This window comes from Oreochromis aureus, linkage group 15, assembly GCF_013358895.1.
Source record: "Oreochromis aureus strain Israel breed Guangdong linkage group 15, ZZ_aureus, whole genome shotgun sequence".
NCBI lineage: Eukaryota > Metazoa > Chordata > Actinopteri > Cichliformes > Cichlidae > Oreochromis > Oreochromis aureus.
The window spans coordinates 32,316,312-32,343,911 of NC_052956.1; the positions used below are offsets into that span (position 1 = coordinate 32,316,312).

Below are 27,600 nucleotides of genomic sequence, written 5' to 3' on the forward strand. Positions count from 1 at the left end.
AGATAGATTTGTAGAAGCACAGCATTAACCAAAACATAAGCCGATCATATATCGTCCTCGTTTCACACACACACAAACACAAATGGTCCAGTCCACGCGGAGATGTTGGCCAATCAAACGTCAGGAGCAAAAATTCAAACTGAGAAAAGCGCGTTGGTCTTCCTGCTCCATTTTGTGTTGTTTTTGGAGGTAGACCGAAGGAGCGAAGATGACAGAGGAGTCAGCGGTAAAAGTCTGCGTTCGAGTCCGTCCGCTTATTGCGAGGTGAGCTTGGACGGCGGCATAGCCGCGTTAAAAATTCCCGTTAACTGTTGACATTGCCCCGGTAGCGTCAGAGTCGGCTCTGTCGCTAAAGTGTTAGCAGTTAAGGCAAGTAAACGTCGCGTCTCTTTAATAAAGTTTCACAGACCAGGAAAAAAGCGTTCTTTCTTTCCACGGTGTCCCGACCAGAACAGATATGTCATACTAGTACCACTATCAAGCAAGAAAGAGTAAACGGAAAAAATAGTTTGAGCTAAAAACGAGTGCGAGGCAGCTAGCACACTGCGCTACCGGGGCTAAAAAGTGATTTCCGATGTTGCTGTGTGTTGTTATGTCTAATATCTTTACATCATATCAGAAAATAGACTGTAGTAAACATGATTTCTGAATGGATTATATATAAAGTAAAGAAACGAGCGGTTTTTTATCTCTATGACTGGGCTCTGTTGTACCCACATTATAATCAAGTGTTTTTTTTGGTCACTAAAATATGCTTATAGAAATGTGATGTAATATTTCTTACAATTTCTGCTGCCCTCTTGGCCAGATCAAATCTCTCTTGAATGTCAGAGCATGTTTTGCCCGGGTAAATAAAGGATATGTAAAAGTCACTTTCCAAATATTGATTGACCTTGTCTGGCTCAAAATACGTTTGACGTATTTTTGACAGATTGTAGGTCAACAAGTGTTTTAAAATAGTTTAATTCCCACAATCGCTTTTTGCCACAACACTGGAACAGCTGGCTGTGCAGCTGATTCAAGGAGTGCCAACTTTGGGAACGCTCAGAAGGGTCGGTTTTCATATCATCTGCAGCGAAGTGAGAGCTCTCTGTCATTGTAAAAATGCCTGTTTGCTTCCAGCCTGTCCCTTTTGCAGATTTAAAAGTACACAGCAGGAGATTAAATGACATTTAACTAACATTGGTTGTGTGACAGACGCACAGTTTAGACAAAAGACAGCAAATACTCTTGGCAATGGGTTCTGCTACAACCCTCAATGCGCCTCTTGACTCTGCCCTGTCACTTACCTGGGCTCCAGACTGACACTAGGAGTAGATCAGCTTGTGACCCCTGAGACTGGGTTTGTTTACTCCCAGACGCAAACTGTGGATGTAAGACAAATGTGTTGACCACTACACTGTGAAGCGCTCTTCTCTTGCTTTAAGATAAAATTGATTGATTGAAAGCAACAAGAGGGTTGTCGATGCAGAGCAATAGTAACCTGTTGTTAAGAAAGCCTCTCACTGTTTCCGCTTATGTGTGGAATGTGTGTCTTTGTACAGGGAAGAGAGTGCATCTGAGAATGCAGAGCCTGTCCAGATTTTCTGGAAAGCTGACAAGAAATCAATTCATCAGATTGATGATGGAAATTCCACCAAGAGCTTCAGTTTTGGTCTGTATTCAAACATACATTTTAGTTTTGTTTCACAGTAATGTGAATGTGAACACTAACTTTTCTCTGATAACAGACCGAGTGTTCGCCGCTGATGAAACGACCAGTCAGCTATACAATGACATTGCAAAGCCTCTGGTTGTTTCCACTGTCGAGGGATACAATGGTATGCGCAGGAAACAATGTTTGATCCCTCGTTGGGCCGCATGGTTTCTTCTCTTACTTTCTGTGTTTGCTGTACAGGAACCATATTTGCTTACGGGCAAACTTCTTCTGGAAAGACCTTCACCATGATGGGGACCAGTCGCACCCCCGGAGTGATACCTCAAGCTGTGGAAGATGTCTTTCAAACTATTAAGAATGTAAGAATGGCCTCACATGTTTGAAACTTGGTGCGGTTGGTATCAGTCACTTTTAATCCTAAAGGGTCACTTCTCTTTCAACCCAAGTTTCCCAAGAAGGAGTTCCTTCTCAGAGTGTCCTACATGGAGATCTACAACGAGACTGTGACGGACCTGCTTGTCGACAGCTGGAAAAGAAAACCTCTAGAAGTCAGAGAACAAATCAATGTAGGTTGAGCATTTACATGACTAGATTCAGAACACTATTTAGAGGTTTGGTTCTCAGCATTTCTATGGTAATTTTAAATCGCTAGCAAAATTAAAGAAGCTTTTTAGCTACATATCTCAGACTCTAGGAGTGCTGTAATGCTATAAAGTGTAGTGTGCTGTTTTACATGAGCTTTGTGTGTTAATGATTACTGTTTGCAGAAAAACATCTATGTGGCTGATTTGACTGAAGAGTTGGTTACATCTCCTGCACAAGTCCTGGCATGGATTCGGAAAGGAGAAAGTAAGACTTGTGATGAATTCCAAGAGATGTTTTTTTTCTTAGTGCAGACCGTAACAACCAGGACATTTTCTGTACCGTCTCTCTCCAGAGAACCGACATTATGGAAAGACAAAAATGAACCAGCGGAGCAGCCGCTCGCACACTATTTTCCGGATGGTAAGCAGCATATAGCTACAGTCATGTGGGATTCTTTGGAAATGCATTTCTCACGATGGACTTTTTCTTAGATCCTGGAGAGCCGGGAAAGGAGCGACCCAGCATCAGGTGAAAGTAGTGATGGAGCCATCATTGTGTCTCATTTGGTAGGCTACCTCTCTTTCATCGCTGACCTGGTTTGTCTTCTTTCCTTTGTTGGGTAGATAACAGTTTTGCTTCATCTTGCAGAATTTAGTGGATCTGGCCGGATCTGAGAGAGCGAGTCAAACGGGAGCTGAAGGTAAGGTGCAATTAAATACAGCGTTGGATATAATATTGGGGTAACCTTGCTATTGTATGCTGCATTCTACACATTTTTCAGCAATCCAGTAATCTTTTTCTGCTTTATTATGTTCTGTGTCCTAGGTGCACGTTTCAAAGAAGGCTGTAATATCAACCGCAGCTTGTTCACGCTCGGCCAAGTGATAAAGAAACTGACCGACGAAAACCAGAAGTAAGTAAATAATTGAGCTGACATTCAGTTCTCGATGTGGGAAACACCACACACCCCGCAAATATGATATTATAACAGTTCTTCCCTCACAGTACAATGTTGTGATTTCTAAAACTTTGTGATATCCTGATTATTGCAACAACATGTATTGTGATTTATCACTTTTTTCAGCTGCAAATTATGTCCTCCAAGTTAAACTTTGTCAGCATCTGTTTTGTCCAATAACATAGTTATCTTATTTCATTCATATTAAAAATGAGTTTTTCAAGCATGCCAACACTGTCAGTAAAATCTGCCAAAATGTTGCCTGAGGCTGTCAGTCTGTTATTGGACGAATAGCAAGGAGGTTGCTGTGTGATTGAACCATTAGCTTGTGGTAGCTTTGTCAAGGTAAGTTGTCTCGTATTGGATGGTTCTTCGGTTGAGCCGATTTAATGCAAGTTTGCTAGTTTGTTACCTTATCTCAGGATGGTTATGCGTGAGGTGAGAGTTTGTAGTATTTCCAGAGTATTTTAATGGTTTGAGATCCTGCTTGAAGCAGCCAGTCAGAAGATGGGTACACTGTGGACATGATCCACAACAATACTCAAGTGGGCTGTGGTGTTTAGATGATGCCCAAGTGTTACGTTTCATACTGTGTACACCCAGCCCCCTCCAACTAGCAGATGGCCCCGCCCCTTCCTGGGCCTGTTTCTGCCGGAGGTTTCTTCCTGTTAAAAGGGAGTTTTTCCATCCCACTGTTGCCAAAGTTCTTGCTCATAGAGCGTTGTCTGATTGTTGCCTTTTTTTCTGTATTATTGTAGGGTCTCTGACTTGCAATATAAAGAGCCTTGAAGCAGTTGTTGGTTTGGTGCTATACAAATAAAACTGAATTGAATATGGCATTCGGTATTGCAGCAGAAATCAGGCAATGCTTTTCCAATCTTCTATTGTCCATTTTTACTTTCACTTTTAAACCCACGTGAATTGTAGCCTTGAGAGTTGCACCTGATGGTGCCCTCCTTTGGTCTTCTGTTTCACGGTGTCGTGCAATAGATGCTCTTCTCCACTTCTTGATTGGAATAAGTGGTTATTTGATTTGCTGCGGCCTTCTATCAGTTTCAAACAGTCTGTTCTGTGGCAACCAGGCGTTTTCACTCAGAAAACTGCTGCTCACTGAATATTTCCTTTTTAGATCATCCTCTGTAAATCCTAGAGAAACTAATGAAGTACTCTGACCAGCTCTTCTGGCCATGGTCAAAGTACTGAAATAATTTTTCTTCATTATTCTTAGAACTTCAGCAGACCATGCTAGCTACCTGCTTGGCCTAAATGTTGCTGCCATGTAATTAGATATTTGTGTTTTAAGAAGCTGTTGGGTTGTTGTCATTTGTGTTGATCCAGTTCTGCTGTTGACTGCTCGAGGGTTTCATTAAAATCTGAAGCTATCCTTCTTTTAGCATGATTCTGCCTACTTTGGCAAGAGTCCTAGTTTCAGATGGGTTGTGTGCCTCTTCTTTCTCCAAATATAAGCGGCATCTCTGTGAGCAATGAGCTGTAGTTTTGTCTCATCTGACCAAAGGATGCACTTCCAGTCCAATTTTTTTCAAAGGGCCAAAGAAGCCTTTAGAGAGCATGATTTCAGCCACAACAAAAATGAAGTGTGTATTTGTGTTGAACACTAAATGGAAAGTGCAGACATTACCTAAATATTTTCTCTTCAGGGGTTTCACCAACTACAGAGACAGTAAACTGACCCGCATCCTGCAGAACTCGTTGGGTGGGAATGCTAAAACTGTCATTATCTGCACCATCACCCCAGTCACTCTGGATGAGACCCTCAGCACTCTACAGGTAGGAACAACATGACTGACTGTTATGTAATCCATTTAAAAAAAATGCTTTCAGACGAGAGATTGTGTAGTACAAACTTTATCGTCTTACACAAATGATAAAGTTAGTGTGAAATAAAAGTTAGCTGAAGCTTTGACGTGTGAACCACTGAGAACATAAACTGCTAAACACTTTAACCCACCTGCTGTGACTTCTTTGCACTAGTTTGCAAGCACAGCAAAGAAAATGAAGAACGACCCTCACGTGACAGAGGTGTCAGATGATGGGGCTCTGCTCAAAAGGTATCGTAATGAAATTGCAGAACTCAAGCGACGACTTCATGAGGCAAGTATCCCCACTTTTCCTCTTCTTCATCCAGCAGCACTGATCTGCACACACTGACCACTGCACAATCTCCTTCAGGTTTCTTCAGTCACACAGACCACTGTGACAGAGAAGGAGGTTCTCTCTCAGCTGCTCCAAGAGAAGGATCAGCTACAGAGAGAAAAAGAGGGCCTGAAAAGAAATCTGGCCAATCTCCTTGTGACTAGCTCAAATTTGGTCCCAGTGCAGAAGGTAACTGTGCTGAAACACGAAACGCAGTTCATTTAAACCTCTCTGTATGTTCATTTTAATCACAACATGTGTTCTGTACCAAGATGCCAAGCCGCAGGGTTACCTGGGGAGGAAAGATGGTAAAACTTGCCCATCCATCTGCCTTTGTGGGGAGTTTCTCTGACCTCAGCTTTGCAGAATCTTTCACTCAGAAGAGAATTCGGTCGGACTTCTCCTGCCTGATGGAGCTCGGTGAAGGTAACAAGGAGCACCAAGGATGAATATTCATGCCATGATGGAATTCTTTTGCTGGGGCGTTAGTTTTATGTTTTTTTGTATTCGTGCTCTATTTTAACAGACGATGAGGACTTTGACTCCAACTGGGGAGTTATCGATGAGCCGTCAGATGAAATGGAAATGAGTAGAAGCTCTGTGACTGTTCGTAGCTTTGAAGACAGGTACGTGTCTGAGCAGTTCTGTCACCAATGAAGCCTCGTATTCTGAAACTTAAAAGCCATATCAGACACCAATCATTTATTTGTATATATTATAAAAACATGCCTGTGGGTTACCCTCAGTCGTCCAGAATTCACTTTACCCACTTCAAATGAGGAGAAATGCTCCCTTGGTCTGTACTGCTGCATTGTATCGTGATGGGTTAAGGGCCTTCTACGGCCCTGTCCAGCTCTCCTAGAGTAACTGCCTGTCTTCTTGAGACTGTGCTGGGAGACACAGCAGCCCTTCAGGCAGTGACATGTATTGATGTGCCAACCTGGAGGAGTTGGATTATCTGTAAAACCTCTGTGCGGTCCATGTATTCCCTTGTGCTACTGACCGTTGCCAAATGAAGTAGTGAAGGAATGTGTGAAGGAATGTTGTTGTTGTTGTTGTTGTTGTTGAGTCAAATGTGTTGCCTGTGAACAATCAGTATTAAAAAGTATACTTGTGAGTGGGTGCTGGTACTCCTGTTGTTTCCTTTAGAAGGAAAAGAAAGAAATTTGGATACAGCAGAGGTTTCTTTGTGCTCACTAGCTGAACTTTGCAGAGGGAGTGTTCGTTGCTTCTTTCACCAGACTTCTTTTGAACTATTAGTCTGTTGGTTGCTTAATGGGCAATCTTCTGAGTTGTTAAAGGGCTTTGACAAGTCAGAAAACCGTTTCCATGGTAGCAACAATGGCTCTTGACTCTCTTTTTGCTGGTGTTTTCTTAAGCTGCAGCAAATTTACTTCTCAGAATCACTATAAAGAGGGCAAGGTGCAGAGTGGTGTACATGGACTGATTCTTATATAGCACTTTTCTGCTCTCCGTCTGCTATAACATGCCACGTTCGCTCAATGCTTTTAAGTGCTTTGTAAAATTCCCACACATTCATACTCTGATGGATGCATCGGGGAGCCAGGGATCGAACCACCAACCTTTCCGGTCAGTAGATGACCTGCTCGACCTCCTGACAGTTTAGCGGGACTCTGGATCAGTGTTTCATATCAGAGTTTGCTTGTTGAAAAATTGGCATATCCATTTCTTAGTGTCAGTCAGAGGTTTATGTCTGTGGTCTTCACTGGAATGTGTTTGAGCTCATGTGGTCCATGAAAAAGGACACTGTAAAGTCCAGTCTACTTACTGCATGACTTTGAGAGGTCTGACAGATCTGTGTCACCCAGGCCCCAAACATTTGTTGTTCATCATGTAAAATAGATGGCAACACATTTTTCTTCACCTATTTCCAAGGTGCATGGAGAAGAGAAAGATCTGATGATGTGAAGGAGTCTTCACATCATCAGGACTTGGGCAGTACGGTGGCACAGTGGTTAGCACTGTTGCCTCACAGCAAGAAGGTCCTGAGTTCAATTCCACCATCAGGCCGGGGTCTTTCTGTGTGGAGTTTGCATGTTCTCCCCGTGTTTGCGTGGGTTCTCTCCGGGTACTCCGGCTTCCTCCCACCGTCCAAAGACATGCAGCTTGTGGAGATAATGGAGTTAACAGGATAATCCAAATTGCCACTAGGTGTAAATCAAGAGCACACAATTTTTTTTTTTTTTTTTTTCTTTTTTTTTTTTTTTTACAGTCCCAGAGACTTCATGTCTCCTGATCGGCTGCAAGAACTTTCAGGCAAAGTGTCCAGTCTGGAGATGCAGCTGGAACAGGAGAGTCAGGAGAAAGAGGCAGCCCTGTCAAATTTAGATGTGTTAAAGGGCAGAGTGGCAGAGTTGCAGCTGCAGCTGGAAACAGAGGTGCAGCACAGACAGGAAGCACTGGAAAAAGTGCACACTGGAGAACAGAGGAGAGCGGAGCTGGAAGCGCTGCTGCACACTGAAGCTCAGCAGAGGCTGGAGGCCACACAGAAGGCTGACATGTTGGAGCTGAGAGTGACGGACTTGGAGAGACAACTGGGAGAAAGCAGAGATGCAAACATTGACACAAATGAACAGGTATGCTGTGTTTGACTCGGGCTCTGTCTACCAAGCATCACATTATCATCACTCGTCTTAATATTCTGTTTTTCAGATGAGAAAAGAGTTTGCTGAGACCATCCAGCTTTGTGAAACTTTGGCTTCGGAGAAGGTAAGTGTAAGGTGAAGAGGTTATAGCAGTTACAGCAAATATCCTACTGCTTTCTGTAAAGGGGCAGACGGATTTTCAAACAAAGCTCACGCTGCACACTGCTCTAAACTCTCAGCTTTCTTAACACTCGAGCGTTGAAAGCCCTCGGTGCAGTCATGTGGAAACTACGGCGGTGTTAAACTGGATGAAACTGTTGCAGGACTTGGTGGCTGCAGAGCGAGACTACCTGAAACAGGAGCTGGGCATGTTTATAGAGCAAATGGAGCGTCTGGAGAAAGAGAAGGCTGCTGTATTACAGGAGCTAGAGGAGAAGAGGGAGATGGATGAGTTCAAATCTCTAGAAGAGGGGTGCAGGAAGGAGAACGAGGTGAAACTCTCACTTATTCTGTTCAGACTTTCTCAGATCCACTGACAGCAAAGTTTCACAGAGCTGTTTATCAAATACGTTTTCATCTCACTGTGTTCTCTTTGCTTCTGGAAACTTTCAGAAAGAGCTAGAAAATGAAATCGTAAGCTTGAAGAAAGCTGTAGAGTCCTCTGAACTCCAGCGCATGCAGCTCCAGGTAAGATGAGTGGACGTGTAGAGTTTATTGTTCCGAAACACTTTGATTTGATTTGTCTTTAAGCTTTTGTTTCCTCTTTTGAAAGAATGAAATCGAGACTCTGACTGAACAGCTGAAGAAGAAGGAAACAGAATTTGCACATGAGATGGAGAACCTGGTACGGCCAGTATTTCTGTCACGTGACGTGGAACATCATGTAGATGTGACACTGTGCAGAGTGTGCATCTGTCACATGTTAGAAACCAGCAGCACCTCATGCTCAGAGCATCTGTCTGTCTGGAGCAGTAGATGGGCCAACACTGATGTGTGTGTTTGTGCTTAATATCAGTTTATGTCACTAACCTGGAATAAACCAGGCTGTTCTCATGGAAAGTGTGCTTGCTTACACTTGCTTACAATCTTAGCAGGCTAACATGTCTCATCTGAGTGCTGACAGGGGGCTGAAAGCAGCAGCAATCCAACAATGACACAAGCTAACTGCTTCATGTTTTCTTGTTTCAGGGCAGTAAGGACTTAGTGCAGGAGGTGCTGAAGCTTCGCCGCTCTCTGGATGATGCAGAGCTGCTGAGCAGAGACACAAGGAAGGATTGGGCTGTCCTACGCAGTCGCAGCATTTCTCTGGAGGAGACAAATGTATGTAATCAAACACTAAAATAACAAATTCTTTTTTGCAGCACATCTATACTTATTTTAAAAATATTCCAGGAATTGCGGGCCAACAATGGCAGCTGTAAGCGATTAACGAATCTCCTGCTTCTTGACGATCTCTTCCAGGTGACTCTGACTGCCAGCCACGAAAAAATGGAGGCAGAGGTGAAGAGTCTGCGTTTTCAGCTGGAGACTGAGAAGTCGCGTTACAGAAAGATGCAGAGCGATCTCCAGAAGGAGCTGAATGTCGCATTTGATGAGAACACCAAGCTCACCACTCTGCTAGATGGCAACGTGCCTAAAAGTAGGTTTCCACATGTTGCGTTTATAGACTGTAGCCCATCATACGAACCTGCCCCTCGTAACATCTGCTCCTTCTCCAGATCTGATTGACAGCATAGAGCTTGAGAGAACCGTGGCCAATCTGAATAAAGAGTTGATGGCATCTCGTCAAGTGGAGACTGCTTTGAGAGCTCAGCTGGATGACCTGGCTGCATGTCAGACTCTCCCAGATAAAGTGGACGCCTTGGTAAAGCAGGTAAGGCCCAAATATCCTCTAAAGCCAATCTGACCGTCCAGTTGTGGGGGAAAATGAGCACGTGTGCAGAGGGTCATAACTAGCACCAGAGGTTATTCAAACAGAAAGTGAAGCAGCTACTGGGCTCTTCATCCTAAATGAACAAATATTTGCTGCAGCTGCTGAGACAATTGTGAGGACAGGTACTTGTTCGGTGTACTTGGTGGAAACATTCGAAAGTACAGGCATGCTATAATATGTATATATGATATAATAATAAGTCAAAGGGAAAGCCTTTCAGTGAGGCTGAGGGAGGTGTCTGCTTAGTCATCCAGGATAAAAATCTCTAGATCGGGCTTAAAATGATACCAAGTATACTAGTCCTCCAGAGTGTGTCCAGTTATGTCTGAAGAGACAAAGATTTATACGTACAGGTTTCCAAACAAGTGTCATGTTTTCCTTCAGCTTGAAGGAAGTGAGCAGGAGCGAGCAGCGCTGGAAGGAAAACTGAGCGAGGTGCAGCCGCTGATGAAGGATTTGGAGGAGAAGCTTGCTGACAGCGAAGCTTCCAGAAGCACCGAGGAGGAGATTAGCAGAGAGCTTCAAGAACAAGTATGACACTGATAGCTGCTCTTATTACAGCTGAGCACATGTGCAACTATTAGCCCATCAACAGAAAAAGAGTTAAAATCATTCGATAATACAGTTTTACAGTTCAGCTGATATCATTCAACTGCACCTGTGAGTGTCTTGAAGACTGTGATTGTATGTATTTATATAGATCAGCCAGTTAAACGAAGAACTTCGGTGTGTGCGAGCCGAGAAAGCCGAGCTTCTGTCCGAGCAGAGCGCTGCTGATCGGAGGTTTGCAGAGGAGACGGAGAAGCTGCTCTCTGCTGTAACATCTGTGACCGCAGAGAGAGACGAGCTCAGGGTGAAGCTGCAAGAACACGTGGACAAGGTGAGAGAGTGGTCAGCGTTTCTGTAAATATGACTCTGACATTAACAATAGTTGCATCCTCTGTCAGGACAACCAGATAACACTGGAATCTCTGTGAATTGCCACTTTACCCCGGTGGAGGTGTTTGTGAGTCCTCAGGAGCCATGTTGTCAGGGGTCTTAGAGATGGGTTAAGAAGTTCAGTCACTGGGGTGGAGCTCAGAGTAGAACTGCTGCTCCTCCACATCAAGAGAAACCAGCTGAGGCGGTTCAGGCATCTGACAAGCTGGTCTGGGTCTTACTAGGAGGCGCCCCAGCGTGCACCCAGGACACGCTCCGAACATTGAATCTCTCGACTGACCTGACCTGTGTTACCCTGGATAAGTTGGAGGGGGAGGTCTGGCTCCTCTGCTTAGGCTGCTGTCCCTCTAACCTCGCCTGGATGAGCAGGAAAAAACAGTTTTCTGTTTTATGAGGCCTTCTGCTGACCTGTTTATCTGTTTGGATGTGAACTGTGTTGTACAGTGCTTTGTGACTTTTATGTGTGAAAAGCGATACACGAATAAGTTGTTACATGATGTTTGTTTGTTTTCCAGGTTGCTGAGACCCAGGTTGTTCTACAGTCTGTTCAGGATGAGCTCCAAGAGCAAAAAGAAAAGAATTCAGATCTCGTGAAAGCTCATGAGCAGAAAGAGTCTGATTTAGGGGAGAAGGTAAGTGATATGTTATTTCAGGCTTGTCGTTCAGTGTGGTGTGTGGACTCTAAATGAGTCTTCGAGTCAGAATTGTGACAGCTGGAAATGTGACAGATGCTGAGGCTATCACAGGACCTGCAGTGTGTGCGAGATGAGAAAGAGGCGCTCCTGATGACGACCTTTCAGAGGGAATCGGAGGATGTGGAGAAGCTGAGCGCTACCTTGGCTTCTCTCACTGCTGAGAGAGACCAGCTGAGGACGGACATGCAGGAAAATGTGGAAATGGTAAGTTGCTGTGTCTGATCTTCCTTCCGTGTTACTGTTTTTTCTGTCAGGTTTGTGTCAAAGCAAATGTCCTTATATATATTTTTTTTGTTGTTTTTCTTTTCTTTACAGATGATTGAGAATCAGGAGGAACTGAGGACGGCCCTGGAGCAAAACCGCGAGCAAAAGAAGCAGATCAAAGAGCTAGAAGCACAAATATTGAAGCTGGATGGGCTTCCCAGTGAGCGCAATGATCAGCTGGTGGAACTGCAAACGCGTGTAAGACTTTCGGGGTGCTTTTCTCTGTGTAGCGTGCATGGTCAGGAATCGTGTGATCTCTAACCACACCCAATTATAAACGTCATTTTTTTTCAGTGACCGCTGCCTCTTTTAAGTAATGAAGTATTAAGCACATGGGAGGAGAGTACATTGCAGCTTTCAAGCAGCACTACAGAATGCACAGATGAAACTCTTTTCTGTGCTTTAAAATGTAAGTGGAGCTTGTTGGGGTTGTTTAAATGTATGTTTTCACTGACAGATAAAGGCTTTGACTGAGGAGCTGGAGAGTGTGAGAGCAGAGAGAGACAGTCTGCTGTCTGAGAAGGAGCTCAGCACTCAGACCTCCACAGAGGAGATGGAGAAGCTGCTGTGCAGAGTGACGTCTGTCAGCAAGGAGAGAGACGAGCTGCAGGAGATCCTGGAGGGTCTGAGGGAGGCGAAGCAGCAGCTCCAAGCAGAGCTGGAGGACAGGGTGGAGACGGTTTGTAATCAGTCCATTTATTTATTGATTCCACCCTCTCTTTTTTTTTTTTTAAACACAGGCATGTGTTTGCTTATCAGTAGACTGAAACATTATCTTGAGATTTTTTTTTGACAATAAGAGAAATGTCACTTAGCAGCAGCATAGAAACCTGCCTGCTCGGGGGCAAGAAGTAAACAAAAGCCTGGCTCTTTGCTTTCCCAGGTACAGCAGCTGCAGGGTGCTCTGCAGGCTGTCACAGAGCAGAAGAGCCAGTTGGAGGGTGATCTGCAGCGTAGTACAGTCACGGTGAGGGGTTTGTTCTTGGTCACACTGGGAGTGTCAAAGATTTTGTCTTTCATTTGTTGAACAAATAAATTATTTTCTCTTTTTATTTTTAGGCTGCTGAGACTCAAAGTCTCATGCATTCCCTTCAAGAGCAGCTCGAAGAACAAAATAAAAACTGCGATCTTGAAAGAGTTAGCCAAGAAACGCAGGCTCAGCTGAAACTACAGGTTTGTTGCCTGCAACATGTTTCACTAAGCTGGATAACTGCTGTGCCTTACAGATAATTGACCATGTTTTCTTACTTTCAGGTCGAGGAAACCAACTGTCTTCTTCAGTGTCTTCAAGAGGAGCTAAAGGAGCAGAAACAAAAGCTGTCTGATCGTGTGCAACTCTATGAGCAAAAGGAAGTCGACTTTACACAGCAGGTGACTTACATCAACTAACATTTATCGTTAATGAATGAAGTTTTTAAATTTGCTCTTTCGTCTTCAACAATAATTTGGGTACCTTTCCTTTAACAGATAACAACCCTCTCTGAGGAGCTTGACAGCGCCCGAGCAGAGAGAGATGCCCTGTTGCTTCAGAAGGAACTGGAGAGCAGACCGAGCAGTGGCAAAGATGCAGGCAGTACCCTCCAGTTACAAGAGCTCACAGACCAGGCAGGACTATTTTTCTATACTTGCATTATTCTAACGTGTGTACAGTCAGCAGGTTTACTGTGTGCATCCCTTTATTACATTCAGCCACCATTTTCATGTCTTTCACTGTTTAAAGTCACAGTTTGGACTAACCTTTGTCCTTCTGCACAGATTCAGAGACTGACTGAGGAGCTGGAGAGTGTGAGAGCAGAGAGAGACAGTCTGCTGTCTGAGAAGGAGCTCAGCACTCAGACCTCCACAGAGGAGATGGAGAAGCTGCTGTGCAGAGTGACGTCTGTCAGCGAGGAGAGAGACGAACTGCAGGAGATCCTGGAGGGTCTGAGGCAGGAGAAGCAGCAGCTCCGAGCAGAGCTGGAGGACAGGGTGGAGATACTGCAGTCTGAGGTCTGTGATTGACAGCTCCAGCTTTTCTTCTCTCCTTTTCTTCACTTCCCCTCACCCCAGAACAAGTGGCAGCAGATGGTCGCCCCTTCCTCAGCCTGCTTCTGCTGGAGGTTTCTTCCTGTTAAAAGGGAGTTTTTTCCTTCCGTCTTTTGCCAAGTGCATGTTGATAGGGGCTTTCTTTATGGTACAATATGAAGCCTGTTTTCTGCACAGTGATGTGTGTTATATAGACACATATTACTGTCCATATCAACTGTGATGAAGAAGTAAATTCAACGCATGCACAGTGATGAGGAAAATGTCCTCCTTCAGAGAAAACATCATCTTCTCTGTTTTTGGCTTCATCAGATTATCAGACTCTGTACTGTTAGTTTCACTTATCCATCTATATATTAAGTGTAGTGATTCTCCCAGGACTGATACAGGTGTAGGTCTTTCTGTCCTTCCACCCATCCATGCAACCGTAAGGAATAATACTGGTGACGAACGTGTCCCTGCCTTATTCCACGCTGCTAACAGCAATACAATACTTTCTGACCTCAGGAGGTTCTCAGTCGGCCTTTTAGCATCCGTAGATCCTAGTTTTCACTGGGAGGTGTTGTACTGCCACGTTAGCTGCGTTTCTGTCTCATGGACTTGTTGTAGTCTTTTTGGATTTTCTCATGTTAATGACATTTAGTTTCAAGATGCCCTCAGTGCAAGAGGAGCTGTTTGTGCAGAAAGACAGGGTCACTGATCTGCCTGTGTTCTTTAAATCAGCAGGTTCATGTCTTATCTCGCTTCTGTAAACATCAATAAAATTTCATTTAAGTCAAAAAGCCAATCCTGTCTTTTACAGATAAGGACTCTGACTGATGCACTGAAAATGGCTGAAGCAGAAGGAGCACGCCTGCTGTCTGAGAAGGAGCTCAGCACTCAGACCTCCACAGAGGAGATGGAGAAGCTGCTGTGCAGAGTGACGTCTGTCAGCGAGGAGAGAGACGAGCTGCAGGAGATCCTGGAGGGTCTGAGGCAGGAGAAGCAGCAGCTCCAAGCAGAGCTGGAGGACAGGGTGGAGATGGTAAAAACCAAAATCAGAATTTTAGTATTTATTTTTTAGCCCGGTTGGGTTTTCTGATGAGCGCACACAGTATGATTTTTGCCTTGTACGCCATCACCATCATGATCCTAAATGTTGGATTTTAAATCAATTTTAAATTTAAAGATTGTTTTTACTGGCCTGGGTCTGCTCGAGGTAACTTCATGTTAAAATAGAAGAAACCTCCAGCAGAGCTGTCACCAAAGTGCTCACTCATAGGGGGTCATGTGATTGTTGGGGTTTTCTGTTTTCTTTGTATTATTGTAGAGTGTTTACCTTACACTATAAAGCAGAAAAGCGCTATATAAAAACAATTTACTTTTATTTAAAATCTACCTGCACTACTTTTGTGTTTGCATTTGACTTACAGCATCTCACTGGATATATTGTATGTTTCAGTAGATTCACACTTGGTATGTCATCAGCAAATGGTAAATGGACTGGTCCGTATGTAGCGCTGTTCTACTCTGAGGACTCAAAGCGTTTTATACACCTTGCCTCATTCATACAAGCACTTTTTTTTTTATGCTTAAGTGCTGTCTATCTAATATCCACATGTATTCATAGAGCAACTTCTTGTTAGTGTCTTGCCCAAGGATATCTGGCATGAAGAGAAATGCCAAGCTGCAAGCATCAATGCTCACAACGACATCGCTCCTGGCATCACTAGAATACCCCTCTACCACGATGTGGTGGTCATTCACTATTTGCAGCAGTATTGAAACCAACTGTGTTGCCTTTGCCTCCTTCAGCTGACACACAAGTTTACACAGACAGACATAGAGCTCGTCCCCTCACTAACTAATGAAGTAGTTGATGTTTGTCGACACTTTAGGAGGAATTTTAATGATCAGTAACACTAAGCTAGTAACCTATTAAACAGTTGTCAGTCAGTTATATACGAGTCTGTACATTGTTACGTTGCTCCGCCTATCAAAAAGCCTGCTCCTGCGCAAGTATATCACCTATCAACGGTTATCGGACTGACGATTGTCAATTGGAAAATTTTTACATATCGCCCAACCTTACTTTAGCGAGTTCTCTGATATCTTTATCAAGTTTGAAATTCTAACATCGTGACGGGATATCAGATTTAAAGAGATCCATCCTAAACCAGAGCAGTAGAGCCAACTGCAGAGTAACATTCAACAATTCAAACCAGTGTTTTAATCTCTGCAATATCCTGATCAATAAGGCATATTAATTATTATAAAAAAAAACTTAACAGAAGAAATTTTAATGTGGTTTTTCTTGTAGTTGTTTTGTTATCCATGCTTTTAAAATTAAAACATCAGTTATTTGTGGCAAAAATTATAGGAATCTTGTACAAAGAAAGAAATTATACCATAGCTACGACATAACCACAAACCCATTAATAAAACTCTTTATTTGTAACTTGCACCTCCCTACAAGTGTCACACATGGCCTGTTCCAGGCGTTGAGTCCTCACGTGCAATTCTAGCCAATGTTTTACTGAAGTTTTTGAATTTATCAGTGAGAGAACAATACTTCTCTCTGTGTAAGGAATAATCGTAGCATTGCTGAAACTATCAGAGTCGACTTGCATAGTCATGATGGGTAAAACTTTTCAGATGACTGAGAACCAGGAGGAGCTGAGGGTTTCTCAGGAGAACATCAGAATCCTACAAGATGCGATCAACCTGCTGAAGAGTGAAAAGGCAGAACTGGAGAGCAGACCGAGCAGTGGCAAAGATGCAGGCAGTACCCTCCAGTTACAAGAGCTCACAGACCAGGCAGGACTATTTTTCTATACTTGCATTATTCTAACGTGTGTACAGTCAGCAGGTTTACTGTGTGCATCCCTTTATTACATTCAGCCACCATTTTCATGTCTTTCACTGTTTAAAGTCACAGTTTGGACTAACCTTTGTCCTTCTGCACAGATTCAGAGACTGACTGAGGAGCTGGAGAGTGTGAGAGCAGAGAGAGACAGTCTGCTGTCTGAGAAGGAGCTCAGCACTCAGACCTCCACAGAGGAGATGGAGAAGCTGCTGTGCAGAGTGACGTCTGTCAGCAAGGAGAGAGACGAGCTGCAGGAGATCCTGGAGGGTCTGAGGCAGGAGAAGCAGCAGCTCCAAGCAGAGCTGGAGGACAGGGTGGAGATGCTGCAGTCTGAGGTCTGTGATTGACAGCTCCAGCTTTTCTTCTCTCCTTTTCCCCTCACCCCTTGGTCGCCCCTCCCTCAGCCTGCTTCTGCTTTCTTCCTGTTTAAAGGGAATTTTAACAGAAATGTTTTTGTTGTTAAGGTCTGGTTACAGATACAAAGCAAAAAACTATGTGTAAAACTCTGCGCTTAACTTCCTTGGCTGTGTGTGAGTTTCAACTTACGAGTATGAATTTTGACCCAATTTTTCCTCCTTTCAGCTGATTGGGCAATGTCATGTAAATCATAAACTTAACAATCCAATCAGAGAACAGATGAGTTTGGCTGTTAGTGGGGTGCTTTACTGCTTTACTTCAGGTCCTGGAAGGGTAAATGCCCTTTCACGTGCCAGCGTTTTCCTTCATCACCATGAATGAAAATATTCTGTGTATGTCAGAGTTCGGTGAGTTTTTTTGTCAGAGGTTTAAGTGCTTACACAGGGACCTCCAGAGCCTTTTCAACAGCTCTGTGGACTTCAGGGGGAAAGCTGTGTTGTGGAAATGACACTCTTCACTAGTCGAGATAGTTACAAAGCTTTCTTCGTTGTGAATAAGCGATACATGTTTTTATTGAACATTTAAAGATAATACAACACAAACTCTTGTAGAGGATATAAAGTCAGAGAGATCCATGCTTTGAAACGACAAGGAGCAGGCGCATCTAGTACAAGTAGAACTGCCGCAAAAAAACGACAGAGCGCAGCGGCCAGCGCAACAAATTTTGGATCCTTAGCTGCCGCGTCCGTTGTCAAAGGGCCTTTATGCTGCGCAGTGTGACTCGCAGCACTGGTCCCTGGTCAGCCCTGACTTTGTGTTAAAGTAGTACTAAAGTAATAATGGTATTTCTAACCACTGGTACACCACAACTTTATCCTTTCAACAGCTACTGAAAGTTAAGGGACCTACCTTGTATGAGCCTTATGGGATATTCATATAGAGATCCTCAAGCTTTTAACTGTATTCCCCTTCCAGGACCTGGAGCTCAGTAAAGCGCCCCAGCAACAGCCAAATCCATCTGTTCTCTGACTGGATTGTTAAATTTGTGATTGACATGACATTGACCAATTAGCTGAAAGGAAGAAAAACTGGGTCAAAATTCATACTCGTAAGTTGAAACGCACACGCAGCCAGGGAGGTTGAGCACAGTTTTACATGTAGTTTTTTCCTTTGTATCTGTAACGAGACCTTAACAAAAACTATTTCTAACTTGTGTAAATATTTTTTACAAACACATCTTTTTAACACACACACACACACACGCACGCACGCACACGCACGCACACACACACACACACACACACACACACAATTCTCATCTATAGATGCACAAACATAAAATTTTCTGATATTTTGGTTTACAAGGTTGCAAAACTCAGTTCACAACTAAGCATTTGATTTACAAGTACAAAATATTTATGGCCACAATTTGAGCCCATAAAAATGTCTTCCTTCAGAGAAAACAACATCTTTTCTGTGTTTTTAGCTTCATCAGATTATCAGACTCTGTACTGTTAGTTTCACTTATCCATCTATATATTAAGTGTAGTGATTCTCCCAGGACTGATACAGGTGTAGGTCTTTCTGTCCTTCCACCCATCCATGCAACCGTAAGGAATAATACTGGTGACGAACGTGTCCCTGCCTTATTCCACGCTGCTAACAGCAATACAATACTTTCTGACCTCAGGAGGTTCTCAGTCGGTCTTCTAGCATCCGTAGATCCTAGTTTTCACTGGGAGGTGTTGTACTGCCACGTTAGCTGCGTTTCTGTCTCATGGACTTGTTGTAGTCTTTTTGGATTTTTTCATGTTAATGACATTTAGTTTCAAGATGCCCTCAGTGCAAGAGGAGCTGTTTGTGCAGAAAGACAGGGTCGTTGATCTGCCTGTGTTCTTTAAATCAGCAGGTTCATGTCTTATCTTGCTTCTGTAAACATCAATAAAATTTCATTTAAGTCAAAAAGCCAATCCTGTCTTTTACAGATAAGGACTCTGACTGATGCACTGAAAATGGCTGAAGCAGAAGGAGCACGCCTGCTGTCTGAGAAGGAGCTCAGCACTCAGACCTCCACAGAGGAGATGGAGAAGCTGCTGTGCAGAGTGACGTCTGTCAGCGAGGAGAGAGACAAACTGCAGGAGATCCTGGAGGGTCTGAGGCAGGAGAAGCAGCAGCTCCAAGCAGAGCTGGAGGACAGGGTGCAGATGGTAAATTAGTGCTATTCTAACGTGACCGAGAACAGGAAGAGCAGCCTGGAAACTTGATGCAGACCGCTTTGTAGCACTTTGATCACCTTTTCTCATTCACCTGCAGATCTCAGCCATCCAGGACAAGCTGAGTCAGCTGGAACAGCTGAACATGCAGCAGCAGTCTGAGAGAGGAGAGCAAGAAGCCAAGCTGCAACAAGACGTAGGTTCCAGTCATTTTCTGCTCGTTTCAACTGTGGTGCTGTTAGAACTGAGAGCGTAAATATGAAGCTACACTACCAGATGCTTACATTAGCATGAAAGCTGTGGGGAAGCTAGCCCGACCACCTACCACTAACACACATTTATTGTTACAAATGCACGTCGGCATTCCCTGCATAAGTGTACCCTAACCTCTGCAGCCTGGCCAACAAGGAAGAAGTAGATGTAGATTTACTGAGTGCTCTCTGTTTTCGATCCTCCATCTGGTGATTTTTTTGATATTCTTTTTTTTGTGACAATTATCTAAACATGGATGAGCCCCACTTTCAACAACTTTTCCATTGGTAGCGCTGTTGTTAGCTGTGATGCATGCTCACACCTTGACCTGCTCTGTTTTTGTCAGATACTGCAGCTTAAAGAACAAGTTCAGATGCACACAGAAAGACGTGCTCAGGCTGAAAGTGAAGCAGATGCAGTGCAGCAGGTGAGTCCTTGCTCTCATTTGTTTCCTCTTTTTAGAACCATAACTTTGGATTATGATAATGCAGTCCACAGCTCCTCTAATCTGCATGCCGAATTATCCTTGGGCAAGACACTGAACATGGTGTGCGGGTGACTGAGACGTGTGATGTAAGCACCAGTCCATTTATGATTAAAAGCTGAGGACTGAGTTGGAGAGTGCTGATACTCCCTGTCTTGTATGGCAGGGACACAAACATGGCGCTCTGTTCAGTATTGCTGTAGAACAGTGGTTCCCAAAGTGTGAACTGGGCCCCTAGTGGGCTGCAGTAATAATGCCCCTTTTCCATTATTCCCGACTCGGATTGACTGGTGTGAACGTGTGTGAATGCATTCATCAGAGCTCAGGTAAAGTAGAAGGGCACTATATCACTATATTTAGGTGGACTGGAGGGAATCTCATATTTTGGCAAGCTTGTCAGAAGTGACATTCTTTAAAAGAGAGAGCTTCTACAGAGATGAAAAGCTGGAATGTCAATTACTTGCAAGAATAAAATTGGCGGCATATAGCGGATGGCCAAATGCTGACTGTGATTTTTATTTTTATTTCCAGTTGCTCAGCGAAGCGAACGCAACCATCTCTGCTCTCAGAGAGCAGCTCAGTAGGTCAGAGCCGAGCACCAGCGAGGCTAAGGAGCTGCTGTCGTCACGACTGCAAGACTCCACCAGACAGCTTGAGGTAACGGCTTAATTGACTGCTCTGCAGCTCAAATGTCTTTCTAGCATGCAGTGTGATCAGAACTCTGATGCCACCTGGTTCTTGTCATTATAGGAGTCCTTCAAAAGCTTCCAGCAATTCATAGACACTTGTTGTAGTTATGACAATATAACTCAGGACAAGGGCCTGAGGGACCGGCGTTCCCTGAAGCATCCTCTTCCCAAGGCCACCAAGGATGCCTATGATGCGGTCTTTCAGCTGGGACAGTCAACTGATGAAAATCTCAGGAAAATTCAAGTAACTGGTTGTAGTTTGACTGTACTACAAATGGCCCAGATGTGCTGGTCTTTGAATGAAGTCATCTCTGGTCCTTTTCCCACAGGAGCTGCTGCGTGTGAAGGCGCTTGGCTACAGGAACATTTTTGAGGAGCTGGTGAAAAAAGACTTGGCCATCTTTGAGGAGAGACGGCTGCAGGATGTGCTTCTATGCAGAGCGCAGGGGCCCAGCTACTCTGTTCAAGTCGAGGGCTTTGACACACTGTGGGAGCAGAGACTGCCTGAGCTGCTGGACAGGAGGCAACTTTACATGGAGGTGAGTCTTCTGCCCTGCCCCCTGAAACACTTGGAAGCTCTCTCTGTCCCAGTCAAAGAAACCGGATTCTGAGAAGTTGGAGTAGAAGACTTTACTTTACTGTACTTTTCTGGTGTCTACTTTATCATTATTAGTCACATGGTGTATAACAAGCAGGCAGCAGCTGTCTTGTCAGTCTTGCCTCACAGGTTGTTACTTGTTGAAGCTGGAGACAGATTTGATTTGGCTGCCTCCTGTTCATGTGCATCCACTTCTCCACCACTGATACTTTATGGTGACTCTGCTGATTTTGTAGAAAATGAGCAGCATTTTGGAGAAGCTCTGGGACAACATGACCTCCTACCTCCATGAGCTGAAGGGTGAGATTCAAGAGCGATTCAAGTTCAATAAGCAGCTGCAGGTCCTGATCACCAACCAACCAATTAGCTTCAGTGGGCTGGACAGCATCCTGAAGCCGGAGACTGACCGCAGAGCGGCGGGGACACAAAGCAAGAAATGTCTTCTGCAGGTCAGTTGACGTGTTTGACAAAGATTTCTCTGAATGGATAATTCCAGCTCTCAGAGTGAATCAAATGATTGGCTCTTAATCTAGATGCATGTCACAGACTGCTTTGGGAATTGGTTAGTTAGGATTAGAAGGAATCTTTTAAATGATATTTACCGCATTGCTCTTTTTTTCCACCTACCTCCCACAGAGTATCACTGATGAGCAGAAGGGTCTGTTTGAAGAGCTAAAACAGCTGGAGGCTGAGGCTGAGTCTCACCTTAGGGAGGTGAAAAGCAAAAGTTCCACTTTGCTGCAGGCGCTAGAGGATGGAGCGTTTCTGACAGTCGCAGCTCTGCAGAAGGAAACCCAGCAGCTAGCTTCTCAGCTGAAACATGCAGAGGAAAAAGTGAAAGTGTGTTTGCCACACTGTTTCTTATTTCTTTCCTACTCTTGTTCAAAGCAGTTGAAACATCACTTAATACTGGGTGATGTGTTTCTTCATTACCATGAAAACACAGTCTCTCTCTCTCTCTCTCACTCACACACACACACACACACACACACACACACACACACACACACACACACACACACACACGCTTAAAGACACCAGCTTGCTACTAGAAATCAGAGCATCCAGTGGTGGATTCATTCACCACCTAACCTAGTCCCCGACCAGTGCACTGTTTGTTTTGGTGAAGTTGAGAGCCACAGATAATAATGAAGAATGTGTTTCACCTTCAGGCTCTGCGTATTCAAAATGAGCAGCTGGAGGAGGCGCACATCAAAGCTGACGCCAATGTTTCCAACCACAAAGAGGCAATGCAACTCCTGCAGACTGAGCTGCAGGACAACCGTGCACTAGTTGAAGAGAAAGAGAACACTATACAAGCTCTGAAGAGCAAAATTCGAGAATCGGAGGTATGTTGGTTTCATATAACAGCGCAGCTGCACTTCATTTTGGTTATCTGACTAACAAGTAGCTGGAACGATGATCTTTGTCCTTCCTTGGTTCAGAAAAAAACATCACCCAGTGTGGCTGAGCTGGAGAAGCTTCAGACCAAGCTGTTGCAGTTGGAGATGAAGCTCAGCTCGGCATCCGACGAACACAAACGAGAGTAAAGAGCTATTGAATTCGTTCTTACACTTTTGTTTGTTTAGTTTTTCTCCACTGTGGTTTTCAGAGGCCAGTGGTGTCAGGACCTGTGGCCTGCTGCAGGACTGCTGACTCTAATGACCGGCATTCTGTCTTCCAGGATCCAGGCAATGAACACACTGTTGGAGGAAAAAGAAGAGTTACTGAGGAAGCTTAAAGAGACTTTGAGAAAATCCCAACAGGAGGGAGAAGAGTCGTGTAAGTGTCAGCGCTGTGCATGTATATCTGCTAACAAACAAAAAAATCTGACAGATGAATAACTAATTCAGTTACTGCTGCTATTCAGGTGTAACCATTGAAAGAGGAGCATGTTTAAATGGTGCATTCATGTTGGAATCAGTCTTGCAGGGTAAGGACCTTCATGCCAGACTGACCAACCCCAGGAGTTCTGTGGTCAGCAGCAGTATTCTGATGGAGAAATCCAAGCTGGAGAAGGAAGTCAGCCAGCTTCACATGAAAATCACAGAACTGGAAAGGTAACAGCATCAGGACTGTCTGTGCAAGTAGAAAACACTTTGAGTGATGTTTTTACTGCTGTGGAATCATTAACATTCTACACACAGCTTGTGTTACTGTGGCTCTTCTTCCAGCTATCATGGACATGATGACTGAAATGCCCGTCTTAGCAACTGTTATTGATTTGAGTTGACTGTAACAGTGTTTGGTCGGCTGTAACATCAAACATTTTAGCCCCCTCTTTGACTCAGAAACCCACTGAGTGATTAACAGCAATTCTTCTTGCTGTGTTTTCTTAATTTCTCTTCTCTAATATCAGCAGATTGTACTACCATCTGCATACGTTGCAATGCCTTCTTTAGCACATGCAGCAGGTCATTTGTAAATCTGACATACAGTAGAGAACCTAAACACTCACTCTGAGGAATCCTACATTATAGTGATTGGAAATTTGATGGTGAACTGTAAAAATACAAATGCACTGCCGCCTGTTTGATAAATAACCACCCATTTGATTAGTCATGCTTTAATGCCATATGCAGACATTTTAACAAAGTCTGAAAGTTTGGAAGCAGCATTAAAATTCAGTGTAATGGTACCATTAGTATAGCATTATTAACCTTCAATCATCTTTAATTAGCTTAAAGCTGACTGACCCATTTTAAATGCATGTTGGAGTTCAGTTTTTATTATTTTACAGTGAAATGATATCAAATCTGTTTGAGTGCAAATCTCCATTTGTTCCAATAAGACACTTTTTATTTATTTTTATGGTAAAGGAGTAACATTTGTATTTCCAGTTGATAGACAGATCTACAGGGTGGGCCATTTATATGGCTTATACGGTGTTGCTATCAGTGTGTGAAGAGTGGGAGAAGAGGGTTGCATTGACAATCCAACACAATGGGCAGCACATTGAACACATTTTATAAGTGGTCAGAGTGATCAGCGGTTTGGTTTGAACACAGATCACATTCCATAGTTTTCACTTTGTGACATAAAAACTGAAGTTGAGCTCTAACCACTGACTTCCTTTCTCATCAGTGTGGTTGCCAGTCAGCAGGCTGAGATTACCAAGTGGAAGAACAGAGCCATCAAACTAAAGGTGAAGAACAAAGTAGAGGAGGACAAGCTTCAGTCACCTAGCACTCCCACCAAGAGGGGCTTTCCCATGACCTCTGACTCCTCCAACCTGCTGAGCTCACCTAAAAAGTTTTTGATACCTGCCAAGAAGCTCCTGGACACTCCCAGGAAGGGTTTGGAGTCACCCAGAAAGCTGCTGGATTCGCCAAAGGCCTCTCTCCTGGAATCCCCCAAAAGCAGATTCTTTGATGTGGGCGGAAGCTCCGAGACACTGTCCAGAAACTGTCCCAAGCAGTTCTTCGACAACTCGAGCCTCGGAACCATTCCAGGTAAACTGCAGCGTTGTCCACTTTGTCACATTCTTTCAAAAGCTTCAGAATGTCATAAAGATGTTGGCCGTTTGTTTTGTCAGAGGTTTCCCGTGTTCCTGAAACAGCAGCTCCAGAACAGGGTAACAACATACAACATGTGGGGATGTAGGGTTCAGTCACTTGGGGTATACTAACAGAAGCACGGGTTAATGGCTCTTCACCGGTCTTCTCAGAACCACAATCACAGTAACATGTTCTTCTGCCATGGCCATCTTGTTCAGGGGGAGGGTCTGGTCCCTTTCATTTGAGAATAAATCCCAAATAATAGCAGGAGGGAATAACGTTACTCCTGTGAGAAATTATTTTACTGTGACAGCTGTCTTGACTCTCCTGACACCATATTAAAGGGGGCATGAAATGCTACACACAAAAGCTAATGAGCCCTGCTGTAGCACTGTCTGTGCTTAACATGTTTTTAAAACTAACTTTTAGCTCCATCTTCTGTTGCTAATGTTAAGTCAGTCATTTGAAAAAAGACCTGGGTGTACTTATCAGTGGGCTATGTCACTGAACATGTTTGTGCTCAAAGTGAACACGTTCACTGAGCACAACGACAAGAAGAGACTTGGACTCTGATGATGCATCTGAAGCTTGTTATTATAAGCTAAATTTTGATGGAAGGACAGCTGATGATAAAATATTATTTTCAGCAGAACATCGGAAAAAACATTGCAGTGTTTTAAAACTTTATAGAACTCTCTATTTTAAAGTATTCCATAGTAGAGATGCAGTTTTTGCATTTGTAACAAGCAAAAATCTGCCTTCTTAAAGACACATGCATTAGGAGACCCGGCTCCCTGTGACCAGTATAGTAACTCTTACAGATGCACTTTAGTGGGTTTTGTGGTGACTCAGTGGCTTTGTGTAACACCAGTTGCGTATTTATGTGTACTACTTCTACAACTTTTCCCAAGAAAAAAGGCAAAATGATATTTTAGTTTTCTTCTTTTTTGTTTGCTGTTGTCTTTATTAAAGGCAGAAACGTGTCCAAACAAACTGCTCGAGTTGGGCTGTCAGCTCGGTGCTCGACTTTTCCTCCATGGTGTTGCCATGTCACAGTCACATGGCTACATGCAGTACTATGTTAATGAAGGCAACAGTACATAATGATTAACAGAATTTAAAACCTCGACTTCAGGCAGGTGCTTTATTTATGAACATTAGTCGGGTATACTCCTTTTTGCATGGAAAAAATGATTGAAAACCATCATTAACAACATTACAGCGTTTTAGAGTAGCCATAAAGCAGTGTAGATATGTAAATAAAAATAAGCCATTAAAAATTATTCGTCTAAAATATGATCCAATAAATAAATCACACTCTGACATTATGGTCTCTTAAGGTTTTAGGGTTGGTCTGCAGTTTTCTTGCAGACAAACAAAGCTAAAAAGTCAGCCACACAGTGAGATGCACCATGCATCTTCACCTGCTAATCGCATGTTTGAAGTCTTTTAAGAGCAGCAAGTTAGCTGTTGTTCACTAACACCTTGCCGTACATTACAGCTACCTGTAAATCAGTGGAGGAGTGTGACATCACTGGGAAGGACTGTGTGATGTCACTAGCCTCTGCACAAAAACGGATTAAATTCTGGAGGGAATCTTTAGATATTTCTAAAATTCCCATTAATGCGTCAGTATTTGTTTTCCTTTATTTTTCATTTGGTGGTTTCGTCTTGTGTATTTACAGATGTTGCTGTGGACACGGACAAAAACGAGTGGTGGCCAAAGTCTCCAAAACAGGAAGAAATGTGTAAAACACAATAACGTGTTTTGTAAAGAGCAGTATTTTCACCTTTTCTTTGTAATGTTTATGTACTTTTATTTCCCACTTTCATTTTTCCCTTTTCATCCTGTTCTAAGAAATTTAATAAATATGTTAATAAGGTGCTTAAATGGTGTCAGTTACATTTCAGTCAACTGACCTTGTTCCAACAAGTCTACACTGTGAACGATGTATCTTAGCTTAGCTCTAGTAATGCTTTAGATTTATCAGCTTCTTTAGGTGCTGCGGTTTTAAACAAAAAAACCTGAACACTCGCAAAAACTCCCTTTTTAACAGGAAGAAACCTGGAGCAGAACCACTGCTTAGGGAGGGGCATCCATCTCCGTCAGCTGGTGGGGGGGTGAGGGAAGGAGGAGAGCCAGAGATGATTAAAACTAATTATTAAATGCAGAGTTGTGTATCAAAGGTTCCAGATTTGTACAGCAAACTTTTTTTTTCTTTTTTCTTTTTTTTTTTAAACTTCACTTTTGATGGCCTGTCACTGTTAAAATTGGCATATTACACGGTTTACTCTAATATTTCTAGAGTCATTTTCAAATTCAAAAGCATTCTAATGTCTTACTGGGTAGAAATGTATGCTGTGACCACAGACCCCTCTGAAACCTGTGCACTCCACTGAGTGAGTCCCCTTTTCAGTATTGCTCTCAGCAAACAGGGAAGGGCTAAAGGCGCCCCCACCCCCCCCTCCCTTGAATTCTGAAATTAAAACCAGAATTCAGGAGGAGGGGGGAAAAAAACCCAGAAAAATCCTGCTTTGCTTCCACAGGCAGTCATTTTGAAGCATGTGGCCTATAAAATGAAATAATCCTATTACTTCTGGAAATGGAGCTTTCCTCCTGCTTGGGGATCGATTTCTGGCCAAAGCTTTCCCTCCATGATCCTTATCCATGTATTTATGAATCATCTTAATGTCTGAAATGGGCCTTTAAACACAGTTTGATCAATTAATATAACTAGAAAAATTTGCATTTCCTGCGAAAATGCTGTATGGATGCTGTAAAGCTGAAGCTGTCTGCTGAAAAAGCTGAAAATAGCTGAAGAAGTTGAAGTCAGTATTTGGAAATTTGG

General features: G+C 43.4%; 1 protein-coding gene across 5 annotated transcripts; it reads left to right on the plus strand.

Moving 5' to 3' along the window:
- The first annotated feature begins 108 nt into the window (after positions 1–108).
- On the plus strand, positions 109–26,642 carry cenpe (centromere protein E). Of its 5 annotated transcripts, none has more exons than XM_031741651.2 (52): positions 109–264; positions 1,545–1,654; positions 1,731–1,820; positions 1,898–2,016; positions 2,104–2,223; positions 2,425–2,506; positions 2,595–2,662; positions 2,734–2,808; positions 2,891–2,942; positions 3,068–3,155; positions 4,859–4,988; positions 5,193–5,312; positions 5,391–5,543; positions 5,627–5,780; positions 5,881–5,980; positions 7,588–7,951; positions 8,028–8,084; positions 8,284–8,451; positions 8,573–8,647; positions 8,733–8,804; positions 9,149–9,280; positions 9,422–9,599; positions 9,679–9,833; positions 10,278–10,424; positions 10,594–10,773; positions 11,348–11,464; positions 11,561–11,731; positions 11,843–11,989; positions 12,249–12,470; positions 12,675–12,758; positions 12,851–12,964; positions 13,046–13,162; positions 13,259–13,396; positions 13,547–13,780; positions 14,619–14,840; positions 16,451–16,612; positions 16,763–16,996; positions 19,004–19,225; positions 19,332–19,427; positions 19,830–19,910; positions 20,499–20,624; positions 20,718–20,900; positions 20,986–21,195; positions 21,491–21,703; positions 21,891–22,094; positions 22,427–22,603; positions 22,700–22,800; positions 22,939–23,036; positions 23,179–23,314; positions 24,339–24,706; positions 24,790–24,828; positions 26,437–26,642. In XM_031741651.2, exons 1-52 carry the CDS (start codon positions 209–211, stop codon positions 26,511–26,513), a joined length of 7,338 nt encoding a protein of 2,445 aa, XP_031597511.2. In that variant the 5' UTR covers positions 109–208; the 3' UTR covers positions 26,514–26,642. The 5 variants fall into 5 exon arrangements, with proteins under 5 accessions (XP_031597511.2, XP_039455106.1, XP_031597512.2 ...); XM_039599172.1 differs by having other exon boundaries at positions 16,763–16,858; positions 19,100–19,225; XM_031741652.2 differs by lacking the exon at positions 24,790–24,828.
- Positions 26,643–27,600: the final 958 nt, after the last annotated feature.

Excerpts from the sequence above, each read along its gene's own strand:
- cenpe (XM_031741651.2), top strand. The coding sequence starts at position 209 with ATGACAGAGGAGTCAGCGGTAAAAGTCTGCGTTCGAGTCCGTCCGCTT. Across the intron at positions 1,655-1,730 it reads CACCAAGAGCTTCAGTTTTG|ACCGAGTGTTCGCCGCTGAT; the intron begins GTCTGTATTCAA and ends CTCTGATAACAG. Across the intron at positions 8,648-8,732 it reads TCCAGCGCATGCAGCTCCAG|AATGAAATCGAGACTCTGAC; the intron begins GTAAGATGAGTG and ends CTCTTTTGAAAG.